Consider the following 15,173-nt stretch of genomic DNA (forward strand, 5'->3'; position numbering starts at 1 on the left):
AGATTTCGTTTTAGCGGCGACTCTTATCTCGTCCTACATCATTTTCTATCTCACGAACTGTGTCTGTCAAAGGGGAAAATAGCAGTGTTTGTTATAACTTTATTGGGCTTTGTTTGCGAATACACTTGTAGCGGTTCGTAATACGTAGAACCTCTCTTCGTGCTGCGTCTTTGTGTTGCGTTTCGAGCTTGTCTCGCGCTGTGCTCGCAGCTGTGTCTCCGTGCACCGCCAGTGCAGGTTCCACTTCGTGGAGCAGCTGTGCTGCGCGACACTGGGTGACTGCCGGGCACGACCGTGTACATTGTGTTCTGCTTTGAGTGCATTATTCAGGCAAGTAAGCGGGTGTTGTTATGACACATCAACGTCGTCTTTTTTACATTTCCTTGAATGAGGCTTGAATAAGCCACGAAATCGTTGTTGAGATACCTCAAGTCGATAGGTCTTGGCAACCGTGTGTAGACTCGGTTCGAACCTTCAAATGTGCGCGAAACTGTGCTCTCTCTCTGTCTCGTGAATGAGGCCTCTGAAATGGGCGAGTCGTGCCAGCTAGGCCACACTGATATGTATGTCGATGTCGTTTGGTTGCCTTAGATGGCACGTACCCATGGCAAGGATTATAAAATCAGACGTTAAATACGGGAACTATACGACAATTTCCGCGCCACTCGCTCACGACATGCAAGGCCTTCTTCGTTAGTGCGGTAGATAAGTCATGTTGTTGACTCACAGGTTGTCCACCATTGCCTGCCGTGAATACCTTAAAGATCACACGCCTTGCAAGTCCATTTATACAGAGTGATAATGACTTTGTGATGCTAGACCGGCTGTCACAGGCGGGGTTGCATAGGTTGCATGCTTGCGCTGGGAGCGCGCTCTGCGACGTGCGCGCAACGTCTCGGACGACGTCGGCGGTTGAGAGCGCCGAGAGATTCGGACGTAGGGCGTGTGGCATCGCTAGATAATCGCTATCGTGTATGAGGCCTTGAGTGCGGTCGGCTTCTGCTGTCGACTGTAAGGTTAGATGTATTAAAATACACAGCCATACCTGACGACATCGCGCTCGCGCGGTAAATGGAGTGTCACAAAATTGATGTCCGTGAGCGAATTTTCCGGCAAGTTAGCGGGGAAAATTGATAATACAGACTGCTCGTTGCGTTATCAGTGAACGGCGTACTGCGCTGCGCCCTGTGGCACAGAACCGCCTGGCAAGTGTCCACTTCCGCGTTCGTTGCAGCTGTGCCTCTGCTCGCACTGACCAATCGGAAACCATAGCGATTTTTTGCCGCTCACACACGTAATAATCTGAAGGAGGCGAAAGCGGGTCCCACGATTTTATTCCTGCTTGGAATGTCGAACCTATCCTCCGACCTTGTCTCTTTCTCTCCTTCTGTTCTTATTTCTGTCTATTCATGGCTACGTTCAGTCTAGTAATAAGGAAGTTGTGCCTGGACATATTCCCACGGCTTGCGAACCAATTCGCAAGCGCTTCCAACCGAGTATACTATAAAGTAGCAAGAAAATTGAAGGTTGACCGTGATTTCCGTCGTATTACGCCTTGCGAAGGCGTTGCGTTTGTGAACGTAATTCGAGTTTCCAAGGCGACCCGTACACTATACGACTTTCTGCACCTTGATCCTTAGCATTGGAAAGTTTCATGGAAGCTGTGCGACAGCAATGAGAGTATATACGTAGACTGCATGTCTAAGACGGCAGCGAAAGTTCAAAAAACAGGAAAGAAAAAAAGAAGACCGCCTACTCTCTGGTAACCAGTGCCATGTACTGGTCATTTGGTTACGTTTGTTGCTTCATTCGTTCAAATTTCTCGCAGCAATTTGTAGCCTGAGCCCAGGCACAAGCGTTGATGTTGCTGCCTGGATCGTGGCCTGCAGCCTTACACTACGGCGCGCGCGCATGTGTGCTGGGGAAACGTGAAGGTCGAACGACATCGCATTTGGCGGCGTTAGATACGGGACCGTTTCCTGAGCCTACTTCGAGTTCCCCAGACCACATCGAACCGCACCACAGCTAATTAAGGAGCGCAGAAACACGGATACCACATTCCTGAGGCACGGCACGTGCAAACAAGTTGGCGGACCCCACTTCGTGTGCAGCCGGTGGAGCTATTCACTGCTTGACTCTTCCCGAAAGTGAAGCGAGAGCCTGGCACTGTTGCGGGTAGAGTAGGTCCCGAAGCAAGACGGCTGTAATGCGCCGTGACAACCTGGCGGCGTCGCCCCCATCCCTCTATGGTGACGGCGCATTGCAAGTCAGCAAGGCAAGACCGCAGGGTGAAGAAAGCCCTCGGTCAAACACACGAGCAGCGACTCTCTTCGCCGGGTGTGACTCCATCGCACGGGCGCCTACCTGTGGCCGAAAATGACGACACCCGAGCGGGCTCGCCGATTGGCTGAAAATGGCGTCACCTGAGCGGGCTCTCCCATTGGCCGAACGTGGCGTGTCTTCGAGACACCGAAGGGCTTAAAAGACGCAGACCGCGGGCATTCCTAGAGCATTCCTTGATTCTTCTCTTTCGAGCTTCTTGCCACGGGCCGCAGCGTCCGAGTTGCTGCCGGCCCGTAATGACTTCAAGACTGTTAATTGACTCTCACTGTAAATAATGTAAATAAACCTCCCAAGTTTTCATCCCGACGTCCTCCTCAACTCCTACAGCGGGCGGGGGACACCATGCATGCATGGGCGAGGAACAATGCATTTTTACCCGTGGGCAAATTTACTTGCGATTAGAGAACTTCGGGACAACGACAGGGAGTTGTTTAATAATTGTAGACAAACGGGAACATAAGTTGCATTATAGAGCCGCCTATTGCTAGACAGTAAGTTGTATGAAAACTTGTTTGGTGAATGTTAAAGGTATAATATTCCATAAGTGTCCCTTGTTGTGGTGTTCGTTTTCTATACGATGCTCAATTACCAACTCGCCCAGCTCGCTTTTGTTCGTGCCTACTTTGTGACTCGACAATTTACTTTGAGACAACTGTCAATCTACAGCGCTGTCCCCGCCCACGGCGTTCAAAACTCCCAAATGGTGGCCGGGCGTGGCCAGTCTGTCCGTTCTGAGAATTCGACACGCTGTTATACTTGCTAAATGTGATGAAATGATGAAAGTATGACGACTATGAAATATCTATATATATATACAATAAAGAAAAATAGAGTACGACGTACGTTGAATTAGTACAGTATATATCACTGACGTTTCGGCTGGTGGACCAGCCTTTGCTTGACAAAGACTGGTGTGATTTGACAAAGGCTGATATATATATATATATATATATATATATATATTAAACATTCAAAAGGAAAGTCTGGAATGTTTTGGCCACGTAATCAGAAGAGGCGAGACGTACATTGCTAGGAAGTAAACGAATATTTAAAACACCGATGTAGTAGCAAGACGAAATCTAGACCGACCTGAGGAACGCGGAAATTCTTGGGTTTTGCGTCCGAAAATCTGATTATGAGGCGCGCCGTACTGGAGGACTCCGGATTAGTTTTGACCACCTGAGGTAACGTAACGTGCAACTAAAAAAACACGCTATACGCACGAGCGTTTTTGCATACCGCTCCCACCGACTGATGTGAGGATATATGGCAAGGTAATATTTAGGGGACCTTAGCGCCAAGAAGTTGAAGAATGAATAAACATTTGATAAGATCGAGTAAACAACTATACACCAGAAGCAGGTTCTTCTTGTAAGCTGACTAAATTTATCGTCTGCGATAGATTCAGGTGATATCGAAAGGAGTGATCGACGCCGCAGGATCACGCGTGACATTTTCTGCGTAGTATACGTGGTGTATTTTAACTTGGCTTGGCCCATCGGGTTAGGGAAGTGCATTAAGCGTTATTTGTGCAACCTGAGCGAGCCGCGACCGCCTCTTATCGCTGAAACTACTTTGCGGGATCAGGGCTACCTTCCTTGACCGTTAGCGGCGTCGCGGAGCCTCTCTTATCGGATGAGCGTAGTTTCCCTCCGAGCCGGCAACAAGTGGAGCACCTCTCTCGAGATTACTTAAGTGTCGGTGCCCCGTCTCCTCTCCGCATCTCACGGGCCTCTTCAAGCCCGTGTGCGGTGGCGCGCTTCGCGGAGCCGTTTTCAATTTATTCGATATAGCGTTTACTGGCGCACTGTCACCAGCCAAATTCTGTAGGGCTGGAAGTCATATTCTGCAGCAGCCGTGCTTCATTGTAGGCACTACGTACCACTGTGAGCTTGTTTCATTACGAAAACGCGAGACTTCGAGCTCATATGTCGGGAGGTTCAGTCGGAAAACTTGGGGAAGTCGGTAGGAAGGTATAGAGCCTGACGGCGCGCTAACTGCAAGGGTGCGGAATTTTAGCATTTTAACGCACTCAGACCCAAACACGGTACAACATCAAATAAATTTACATCTTTACGTCTGGATTGCTACAAATTAGAAGAGAAAGAGGACAGGGCAGCCATTGCGATTCCTTGGGCGCGTTCGTGTTACGCGTATAGTCTTGCGCCGGACTCTAACCAAGTCACGTCGTGGCTTCCAAACTTGGTAAGCAGATCGAGATTAGTGCCTTCTCTAGCCAAACTAGTGCAGCGAAACCAAATTAAATCTATCACTATAGCCGGGAGCAGTACACCACTATCCTTCGACGCTTTGCGAGTTAACGAGACTCCGCTTCTGCGGCGCATTGCCGGCTGCTTTTCTGGACGGGCAGAAAACTCGGTGCCGGCCGGACGTCAGTGCGAAGATGCGTCCGTACAGAAGCGACAGGAGGGGTTCTTAGAGCCGAGACGTGGTGGGGAGAGGCTGCCCTCGGTCAGTATGAAGGGGGGGGGGGGGGGGGGGGGTTATCGAGGAGTTGCGATCTGGCTCGAATGTGGAGCGTGATGTGCCGCCTTAAGCCGCTAATCTTCTTACGAAAGAACGGCGCAAAGCAGCTCAAGCGCTGGTATTTGTGTTAATCATGACGGAGATGGCGTATATTAAGAGGGGCCAGGCGCAAATCGGGACAGCCAGAGAAAGAGCGCTACACGGTCGGCGCACAGGCATGCCGGACGAATAAATTGATTTATAGCTGGATTTGTAGCATCGGGAATGGAAAGAACAGTATGTTTCAAACAGAAGGGACACGCAAACAAAGTTAGAGCGGGCTTTTCCGAGATGCGCAATCTCCGGAGCTTCCGCGCGCGGCTGATGCGTTATGTGCTTCCTATGCTCTATTTTTTCTTGCGGAAGAATGCGCTTGGTGGCGTACGGAATAAGGCTAATCAGCGAGGTACTGTTACTTTGGCGCGGGGGGCACATTCCTTGGTGGAGATGGCTTCATAATACTGGAGCATGCGTTGCCGCTAAGCCGCGCTGTTTTTTAGCTTGCTATACTTGTTGTGAATGTCTCTCGCGACGCAACATCGTAAAACGGATTTTTCTTTTCTAAGCAACCTTGATCAGTGTTTAAAAATGAGTGTGAACACTTGCCGCTATACGCCAAGGCAACGGTCTCACACCGCGCTCTTCTGCGGCGACGATGGAAACATTCGGAACTTGCGAAAGTACAGTCGCGGACAGAATAAAATGGACCACGGGATCTCCGAAAACGTTCAATTCCCGAGCAGCCTGTAGCAGTAACCAGTAAAACTGCCCACGACAACGTTATTAGCATATTCTAGTCGAGGTCCAAAATGCAAATACCAGATTGCGTTGTGACGTTGCGGAGATATTCAGCTTTTTCTTAGATTTCATGGTCCGTAATATTCTGTCCGCGATTGTACGTCTTGAATAAAGAACTACCGCATGGTCGTATCTTTCGCACGTGCTTGATAGTTGCGCTTCATTCCCAATCTACATTGCGCGCTATTGGAATTTTTGTTCTGGTTATTAAATTGAGAACTGATATTCACCAGGGCATGCGATGCGACACTACAGAAGCGGCTGACAGCTCACGAATTCATTATATTGTACCCTAATCGCAAACTGCATCTGTACGCATCTTGAACAAGCCTTAGCGGCATCGTTCCTTTACTAACCGCTACAAGTTATGCTGTTGTCACGCATGTCGGCGTAATTGAGCATGCCAGCTTTAAATACAAAGAATCGTTTGTGGAGATGCTCTGGTTGTCAGAACCACTATTTACGGATTCACCTTGAGGAGAAGCACGCATGCACGGAGGGTCCGTTTCAAAGATGGGCGTACTTCTGCTGAAGATTGTCTGTTCAGAAAGACCACCAGTTTCTTTTTTTTTATCTACGGAGAAATGTCGCTTGGCACGACTCTGTTTTAACACGATAGCTTTAAGGGCCCCCGTGTTACAGAGTATCAGGCGTCAGGGTCCGATGTCGTTTCGGGAAAAAGATTTTCGAACCACCCATACCCAGGTACTCAATGTGGCGCAAGGAAGTTACTGAAGTAATTGCATTTCTCAAGCTAAAGTACATAGAAAAATCGTAAAGTACGACTTACAGACAACCTACAGACATAATAGCGTCGGATTGTAATTTGAATATGCGAGAAAACACAATTCTGTCTCGCGAATACTCAAAGAAAACCCTTCTCCAGCGTTTATACCGTTCATAGACCGGCCACGGCGTCTGCGATTTGCGCGTGCCGGCGCGCGACATCGTGGAGGCCACGGAGCGGCGCGCCTGGTTCCTTGCAACACCTCTAGATGGCGCTAGCCTCCGCCGCATCGCTGCCGACGCAAGAGGCCGCGTTTTTACCAGAAAGCCCGCCTTCGTGCATAGCGTTCGCCGTCAGCGTTTCCCGGTAAACATTACGGTTATACATACGCTCCATTTGCCGGGAAGCGTGAGAGGCAGTCAGAGATATTTGAATGCTATGGCGTTCCATTCTTAAAGCGAAGCTTGAGCGTCGTCTAAAATGTTATGTTGGATATACTGTAGCTCAGTCTAGATTACAAATAGATACGTATCTGCGCCATTTTTTGTCCATTCGTGACTATTTTTAGAAAAGTTCATGATAAGGCATCCAGCGACGTGCTAAGGCAGTGCTGATTGCCTTATGATGACAACCCGTCTTCCAGCATATAAAGAATCGTGATGTTACTTGTTAACCGCCTCCGTACTCATGTGGATAACCTGATTATCTCGCTCTCTCCCTTCAGGATGATATTGTGTGGTTTGAATGTATTGACGTCGTTGCAAAATTAGCAAACCAGCTGGCGCATTACGGCAGAAGAATCGTTCGAGGAACCGCTGCTTTCGTAGCATTTTAATTGTCGGGGCCCGTGCACAGAGTCAGCAGCAAACTCCTAGATGACGAAACAAAGTTTTTTGGTTATAACCAGCTTATATTTTCCGTGTTCACGAACGTTTTCGGTATTCATATGTGAACACCTTGCCTATGGATCAGAAAGCACTCGCAGAATGAAAACAGTTGCAACTTGAGTATATACACATAGCCGCAATCTTGATAGAGGGAAGCAGATCAAGGTATTGCTCTGCTTAGCCTAGCCTTGCCTGTTTCTAAGTATTTGCTGCTCATTCGTGCGCTTTTGTCACCTGGTAACACGAGTTACAAGGTAATCGTTGCCTCCTGTTTAATTATATCTGTCACCTCGTTACTTTATCGTACGGTGCCTCTTAAATCGGGCTGAGAATAAACTTGCTTTTAGAGTGGCGCTGTTGGGTGGCATAGTAGCTTGTATCCTTCGCGAGCACACTCACCTCTTACTCTGAGAAGTTGCCCGTTTAGGATCCAGCCGAGCGTGGCCCATTGGTTGACCGAAAGAAGAACGATAGCAAAAGGCCGATCTAATTTTGGAGCGGCGCTTCCTTATTGGCCTGCCCGCGGCGTAGTTTTGAGGATGGGAGAGGAGCCCTGGCCTGCGTCTGACCACTGGTGCCCCGGGCGATATATTTGGGACCCGCACGAGTTGGACCGTTTTCCTTCGCGCACCGCTAGCCGTGGGAAAGCTTTCGAGGGGATGAAAAGGAAAGGGAGAGCAAGAGAGAAAGAAAGCAAAAGCGGCGCCGCATGTGGGGTGCGTACGGCTTCTCGCGCCTCTGGCTGGCTGTATGTTGTGGACAACGCAGCCTTTATGCACTGTTTCGCCTCGACGCTTTCGCACTGTTGGCTCAAAGTTCGTTCTCTCTGTGAACGAGCCAAGTAGTCGTAGCCAAGGAGAGAGAGAGAGAGAGAGAGAGAGAAATGTTAAGCCTTCAACCGCAATGGTTTCGTTGCTGCGGTGCTCAGCTGCTGGGCACGACGTCGCGGTTTGTAGTCGCCGCCGTTGTACTAAACGCCTGTTTGCTGAGATTCCGGCACAGATTAAGGCATCCTAGGATAAATAATTAAAATGAATCTAGAAGCCTCTGAAAATGGATCCGGACGTCAGTTAATTAATCGATCAAATGTATAAGGAAGAGAGTGCGGGCCCCTCTGAGCCTTGAAAAGTACTTGATGCTGGCAAATCGTCTTTAAAACTCCCTGCGCTTAATAACTTTCAGGGCAACTTCAAGAAGGGATTCGAAGGATAGGCTGGGAGTGCCTAAGTGCCGTCTTGCGTTTTAAGCCTCTATCGCCACGCGTTGCTCTGCAACCTTGTTTTCAGCATGCAGCAGCGCTTTCGATCCCCAACCAACCGGCGAGCTGTGTTTTCTTTTCTGGCGCCATTTATTTTCACGCACTGCGAGCATGCGCAGTTGATGCGAGGGGCCAGCTATCGTGACCCTCACTCTTCGACTTATCACCAAAGCGTACTTCTGCACCGAGACTGCACGCGGGGACAACACGAAAACGCGGTTTGCCTGTTTTAGTATCGCCTCTACAGCGTCCTGAATTCTTAATTTGCAGTTTGCTTAATTTGCTTTCTTTCTTTTTTTAGCATGCTCGTAGTGGAGTTTTATGCATTGCACAACAAATAAGTTCGCGGGATGCTATTTTGAATTCACCCGGTGCTTCGCGAATTAGCGCCATTCCAGTCCCCGCTCCGTGCTATTGCACTCCGATCCCGGCACTTCCTTGCCCGGAGCTTTTCATCCAAGCACAATTAATGATACTGTGGACTCGTTCGGAAGGAAGTCTGCATCCCGCGATATAAACGGTCACGCGTAGATGCTGCCGCGTAGCATTTATGAAACGAACGGCAAAGTGCTAGTAAATTGAATAGACATTTCTTTGCTGCGAACGTCCACTGGTGCGCCGTGCGGACTCTTTCTTTCCTCTTCTCCCGACGGCAGCTCTTCCCGCAGAGGAGGCTGACGTCACTGGTTCTCCTGTTAAGCATTTACCTTTCCGCGAAGAAAAAAAAATCGCTTGTATAAATTGCAGAAGCAAAATGCGAGCACTATGTGAAACGGCGTAAACAGAGGCCGGACGACGTTTCTGTTCTCATTTCTTCTGCTAACGTAGTTGTCGTAACATGCTAAATAAAACGCTGATGCATTGATAGCAGTCGCTATCCGTTTGTGTGCGTTGAACCTTTATCGCCTGTGCAGCAGGGAGCGGCCTACTTCCATCAGAACGACCGAGTCACTGTACCTGTGTAACAGTAGAGTCCCCGTCGGGTGGGTCCGGAGGGGCGGGTTATCTCCATCACTTATCGGATAAGCGAGTCTTTAGTGACTATCGTGAACTGAACAGAATGCACAAACGCAACGCTGCAGTCTGAGGGCTCGCATGCCTTCCAATAATTTTTTCTGTTCAGCTCAGGATGGAACGACATCCGCAGGATTTGTAGTTGAGCAAAGGCGTCGCGGTTGCTTGCCCTTTCGCAAAGCCTACCGACGGTGACCGGGGATGCCCGTACGACCGCTTGTCTGTTGCGCGCTGTCTCAATCTCTGCAGTCCAGGCATGTGAAATGATTTAAACAGTACCATCTCGCCAGGGAGTTAATGCGTATCACTTGAGAGTAGAATCTTCGGGACCTGTTCTTTCTCTGCCGTTATCTGCATTTATTTGTACGGCCTCGCTGTTCGCTGCTGTCATTCACTCTATTTGCGCGCGTTGACACCGAGTCAGCTGATAAGTGCTTTTTGGAGGATTTAGGCGCGTAGTTTTTTTTTTCAAAAGCTGATGAGCCTAATTGCGCGATAGGATCTGTTGTCGATAATGCGGTGCAGATCCTAGAGGGCTAGGTACTGTGTATCTTATGGGAAGTTCTACGGATATTCTTATTCGCACAAAGATTTTGGTTTCGCCAGGAGCACCGCAGAAGCCAAACTGCACTTTTTATCGGGAACAGCAGTATTCCGTAGTTTCCGACGTAAGCTACGGCTGTTACGTTCGACCTGCGGGGGCTGACGATCTTCGGGGAAGCGACCGTCGAAACTTGCCCGGCCCGCTGCGGCGACTCGCTTTGGAAGGACGACCATGCGCCTCGTCATCAACCCGTTGGCGCCGGCATGTCGGCTCCGGCGACTCGCTTTGTAAGGACGACAATGCGCCGCTTCCCCAGCCGTGCGGCGCCGGGATGTCTAGACGCAGTCGGCGGACCAAGTATTGTTAGTGGATTAGCCGCCACCGTCACGGCTTGTTTGAAGCGGTGGAACTCCTGGAACAAGATGTTTTGCGGCGCCGTCTCACGGACCTTAGAAGTCGTCAGTCAATGAACAGACACGGCGGCCACTGTCTGCGGGATCAACTCTGGGATCAAGAGGTGCCTACTCAGGGCAAGACCTGTGTCTGCGAAAACCCTCTCACCTTGGTGTGGTCAGTGAAACCGGTGCGGAAGTGAGTGTGCAATCCCTCCCCCTTAAAAGCGGGTCGGCTACGATGACTTTGGGCGGTCCGAATTGGTCGAAGGTTGAACGGCCGTTTTCCCTCACCTAGGGATCTAGGGAGGACAGAGTGTTTATAAGCAGCTGTTGCGCGGCTGCTGAGTGTGCATTCTCTTTCAGTCATGCTAGACTGGTGAACAGTAACGTTCTCATGTAAATACTGTAAATAAATCCCATATTCCTCGTTCTCGATGAGAACAAGTCTCTCCCTTCAACAACGTCCTCAGCGTGGATGAGTTGGACGACGGCATGGCCAGCTACCACCTATTTCATGCCCGACCCCAATCCTTGCAGGGTCAAGTATTAATTGAAGATTTATGAATACTCGGTTGGAAAGCTCAGAATGCCGTCGTATATTTAGTTTTTTTTTCAGACGGCTCCGAGTCGCTGCAGTATGGACGCCGCAAGGTCGTGGCCGTAGTGTTGAGTTCTCGCAATTGCTCATCTTGGGCGACACCAGGCGCCTTGCCGCTTTAGTTTGTAACGATGCGAATCAGCGGGACACTGCTGATTTACCATGTAGCGCGGACTAACGGCACTGTCGAAAGCGGAAACAAGACCATTTGGCCTTCTAGGGACGGTACAAATCGTCTCTAGGGCAAATGACAACACATTTATGTGCAATAAGTTTGCTGTCAAAACTCAGCCACACTGCGCGGTTTAATATCGAGAGCACGCGGTTTTCTTTTCTCGCTTTGTCATTATACAGCAACCTGCTGGCACCATTGAAAAGTTCATTTCGAATGCGCCCTTGGCCCTCTGCCGGTGTTCCTCGACCATCAATCAACTTTCTGTGGGCCACTTTGTGTCGGTCTTAGCAGGTCGGCGGCCTGTTTGCCTTCGTTGCATTTTATTGCGTCGCTTTCTTTTTATCTGCCGTTCAAGTTTCGGGTGCCGAAGCGCGCTGCTGCTGTCGAATGGGGCGCACCGGGAACAACGGCAGGGGCTTTACCGCATTTTCTCAAATGTAACGGGACCACAACTGTACCACGATGGTGCTAGTGGTGGCACGGTTACGGAACCATAAATCATTCAAGTCGATGGTGCACCGAACTGAATCATTTATGGTATCTAAAAAGACAGTATGTTTAAAATACAATAATGACACCAGCTGGCGCCTTTTAAAGGACGCCCAGTGGAGTCGTAGAACAAAATCGAGTTACACTAATAGGTATCTGTAAAACGGGCGCCTGAAAGCTCATCATGTCTAAATTAAATTAAATTGCGGGGTTTTACGTGCGAAACCTACGATTTGATTATGAGGCACATCGTAGTGGAGGGCTCCGGAATAATTTGGACCACCTGAGGTTCCTTAATGTACACCTAATTTTTAGCACACGAGTGTTTTCGCATTTCGCACCCATCGAAATGCGGCCGCCATGTCCGGGATTCGATCCTGCGACTTCGAGCGTAGCAGCCCAACACCTGTTTTGTCCGAATTTCTTTCGGACAAAACAGCAATGTAGCGGCTCCTATCAATGTTTTCTGTTAGCTTGAAAGATAGGACGGTGCACTCATTCTGCTTCAGATTTGGTGAGGGATACAAACAAACAAATAGGAATAATGAAGACATGAAGATGGATTACGACTTAAAAACAATCAAGAACCTGTGACTGTCATGAGAAGGGACACTGAGTAAACCAAGTCTTACGAAAGTTATTACTGCTCACCAACACTTTTGCCCAAAGGAAAATGTGGGTTGGGTGTGCTGCTTCTACGCTCCGTCGTTTTCTCACTGTTGCGGAGTTTGGTGCGTATTATTGCGGAGTTTGGTGCGCCACGAACTGTGTAGTTGGCCTTTTTCTGCTCTGTAGTCGAGGCTTCTTGACTTTTGAGCTGAATGCTCTGAAAAAGAAAAGAAGAAAATATGTATTACGATGGCTGCAAATTAACAGACCTACAGCGAAGCGGATTTGTACGCGTTACATTTGTGCGAATGCGGTACATGTGGGGCCCCCCATTCGGGTGGCCCCCTCTCGCCCCCTCGAGAGCATCCGTCGCGCCTCTCGCGACGCGACTCCGAACAAGTGTCGTTCGCAGGCCGGCGAAAGCGAGTGTGGAGCAGAAGACTCGGCATGGTGCTTTATGGCGCTTCGCCCTTTTTTTTTTTTTTCTTACAGCATTTGCTTGCTCGAATGCGTTTCGTATCGCCGGGCGGGCGTCCCGCTGGCTTCTCTCTGCTCTGACGGAACACTTTTCTGCAACCGCCCGACGGGGCGAAGTCAAGGTCGGCCGCCGTCTCTCTCTGCGCTGGGCGGCGGCGGCGGCAGTCGGAACAACGGCGATCCCTGACGCCGCCTTCCGTCTCGGCCCGTGCCTCCCTACCCTCGCTGATGCGTGTTTATATACAGGGCTGGCTGTTGCACCACCGTTTGTGGCTGACTGCACCGCGGTCATTGCTTGGCGGGCACGGTCCCGCATCGTCTCTGCGCGAGTCGCCCGGGGTGCTGCGCCAAAGGGGAAGCCGCGTGGCGTATTTTTCCGTCTGGCGTTGATCGGCCATTACCCGCTGTGGTTGCTTAGTGGCTGCGGTGCTGGGCTGCTGAGCACGAGGTCGCGATCACGAATACCGGCCACGGTGGCCGCATTTCGATTGGGGCGAAATGCGAGAACACACATTTAGATGCACGTTAAAGAACCATAGGTGGTCCAAATTTCTGGAGCCCCTCACCACGGCGTGCCTCACGATCAGATCGTGCTTTTGGCGCGTAAAAGCCCATAATATAATTTTTGATCGGCCATCGGCGCGTCTGTTTTTCCCTGCGCGAGAATGGCGCTGTAACCCCCCGGTCGGTATGTTTTACACGCGGTTAATGATTAAAGCGGCTCGTGTCAATCTTCCGTAGCTGTCTGATGCATAAAAAATGCGGCGTAAAAGCGAGACCATCTAACAGTGTTGTTTGCTGAGAGACAGCGTGCGTGCCTACGCATGCGCGCGTACTTTTTTTTCACGCAGGTGGTGATCGAGGTCGTTACCTTACTGGCCGTGCTGAGATGTATATCGCTAGAGCAGGAGAAAAACGCCATTTTCTCCCGTATTTGCAGAGCCAATGCGCAGCGATATTTCCAGAAATTCGGAAGCTATACGTTCTTTGGAATTTTTTCGTATGGGGAATGACGAAATCTGACAGTGCTGTTCATGTCGCATCGTGGTACTAAGGGCTGCGCGCCTAACAAGCATGGCAGTAAATGAAAGCGGGCGCAAACAGGTACTTGAGCGGGCGCGAATTTGCGTTATCGGTCGCGAATCTCTGCGAGCACCGTGCACTTCGTTCTGTAGGAGGTGCTGGCGAGTGAGACGGGTCGTCTTTCCGCTTCTCGCAGGCGGCGGACATGCGGACCGACATCGACGGGGCTGAGGGGGCTACGCACAGGCCTCGTCCCGATGTCCTGTCCTGAACGCCATGATGCCTAGCAACAAGCACGATCCCTACCAGGAATTGGAGGCCTACCTCCGGCAAGCACAGGTGCGTCCCCGCTGCCCTGTTTCACATTCGTGTTGTTGTTGTTGTTGTCGTCGTCGTCGGTGTTGTTGTTGTTGTAGTTGTTGCAGTCCTCAGACGTTGTGGCATCGTAACCATTATGGATGATTGGCCGAGACGCAGGTGGACAAGGCTGAATGAATATAAAAATGAAATTTCACTTGCATATATGTGAAATCTTGTAAATTTAATGTGTTACATGCAAGACGATGAATGACGCATTTCGTAATGTACAAAAAATAATAATCATATAGGAAGCGCAAAGCGCTTGGTGTTTCCGCTATGGACGTTGTTGTTTTCGCGCCAAATGTACTGCACGCTTTCACCTAAAACCCAAGACGCGCTTCCAATTATTATGATTATTATTATTATTATTATTATTATTATTATTATTATTATTATTATTATTATTATTGTTATTATTGTTATTATTGTTGTTGTTGTTGTTGTTGTTGTAAGCACTGGAAGGAGAAAGAGGAGAAGGCTAGTAATTGCCTCCTAAAAGCTAGGCACGCCACACACGCGCTTGTAGAGGAAGAAAGAAACTTAGAACAGTATGGGTGCAGGCCAGTGGGTGTATCATGATTTGGGAAGTTACCGCAAGGAATACACGGGACCATCACAAGAACACACGGGGCATCGTGTTGTCTCTTTCTTCTTCCCGTGTGTTCTTTGCGGTAACTTCCCAAATCATGAATAAAAAAGAGAAATGGACTGGAAAACCTTTTGTGGTCCTGCAGGACGTGCTTAGCGCGTAGCGGGCGTCTCCTACGTTGGGACCGGCAGGGAGTACCTGGCGGAATGCAGCACAATTCTTAAATTTTTGTCTGACTTCAACAGCTCCGAGAAAGTCCGAGCTGTTGGAACTTGCTCTGCAGCGCCGAACGACAACTGCTGAAAGTTGTCGTTCAACAACTGCGGAAAGTGAGACAAGTGCTCAGGCTGACTGCAGTATC

At 49.6% G+C, this 15,173-nt stretch overlaps 1 protein-coding gene across 5 annotated transcripts in view; it reads left to right on the top strand.

Annotated features, from left to right (window-relative positions):
• The window catches only part of cv-c (RhoGTPase activating protein), a 453,196-nt gene that overhangs the window by 134,231 nt on the left and 303,792 nt on the right, over window positions 1–15,173 (top strand). For all 5 annotated transcript variants that reach the window (XM_050183837.3, XM_055073551.2, XM_050183840.3 and 2 more), the window contains one exon: window positions 14,060–14,202. In XM_050183837.3, coding sequence (XP_050039794.1) covers window positions 14,140–14,202 — 63 coding nt within the window. In that variant the 5' untranslated portion in view covers window positions 14,060–14,139. The remainder of the gene's footprint in view (window positions 1–14,059; window positions 14,203–15,173) is intronic.

This window comes from Dermacentor andersoni, chromosome 4 (genome assembly GCF_023375885.2).
Source record: "Dermacentor andersoni chromosome 4, qqDerAnde1_hic_scaffold, whole genome shotgun sequence".
NCBI classification, from domain to species: domain Eukaryota; kingdom Metazoa; phylum Arthropoda; class Arachnida; order Ixodida; family Ixodidae; genus Dermacentor; species Dermacentor andersoni.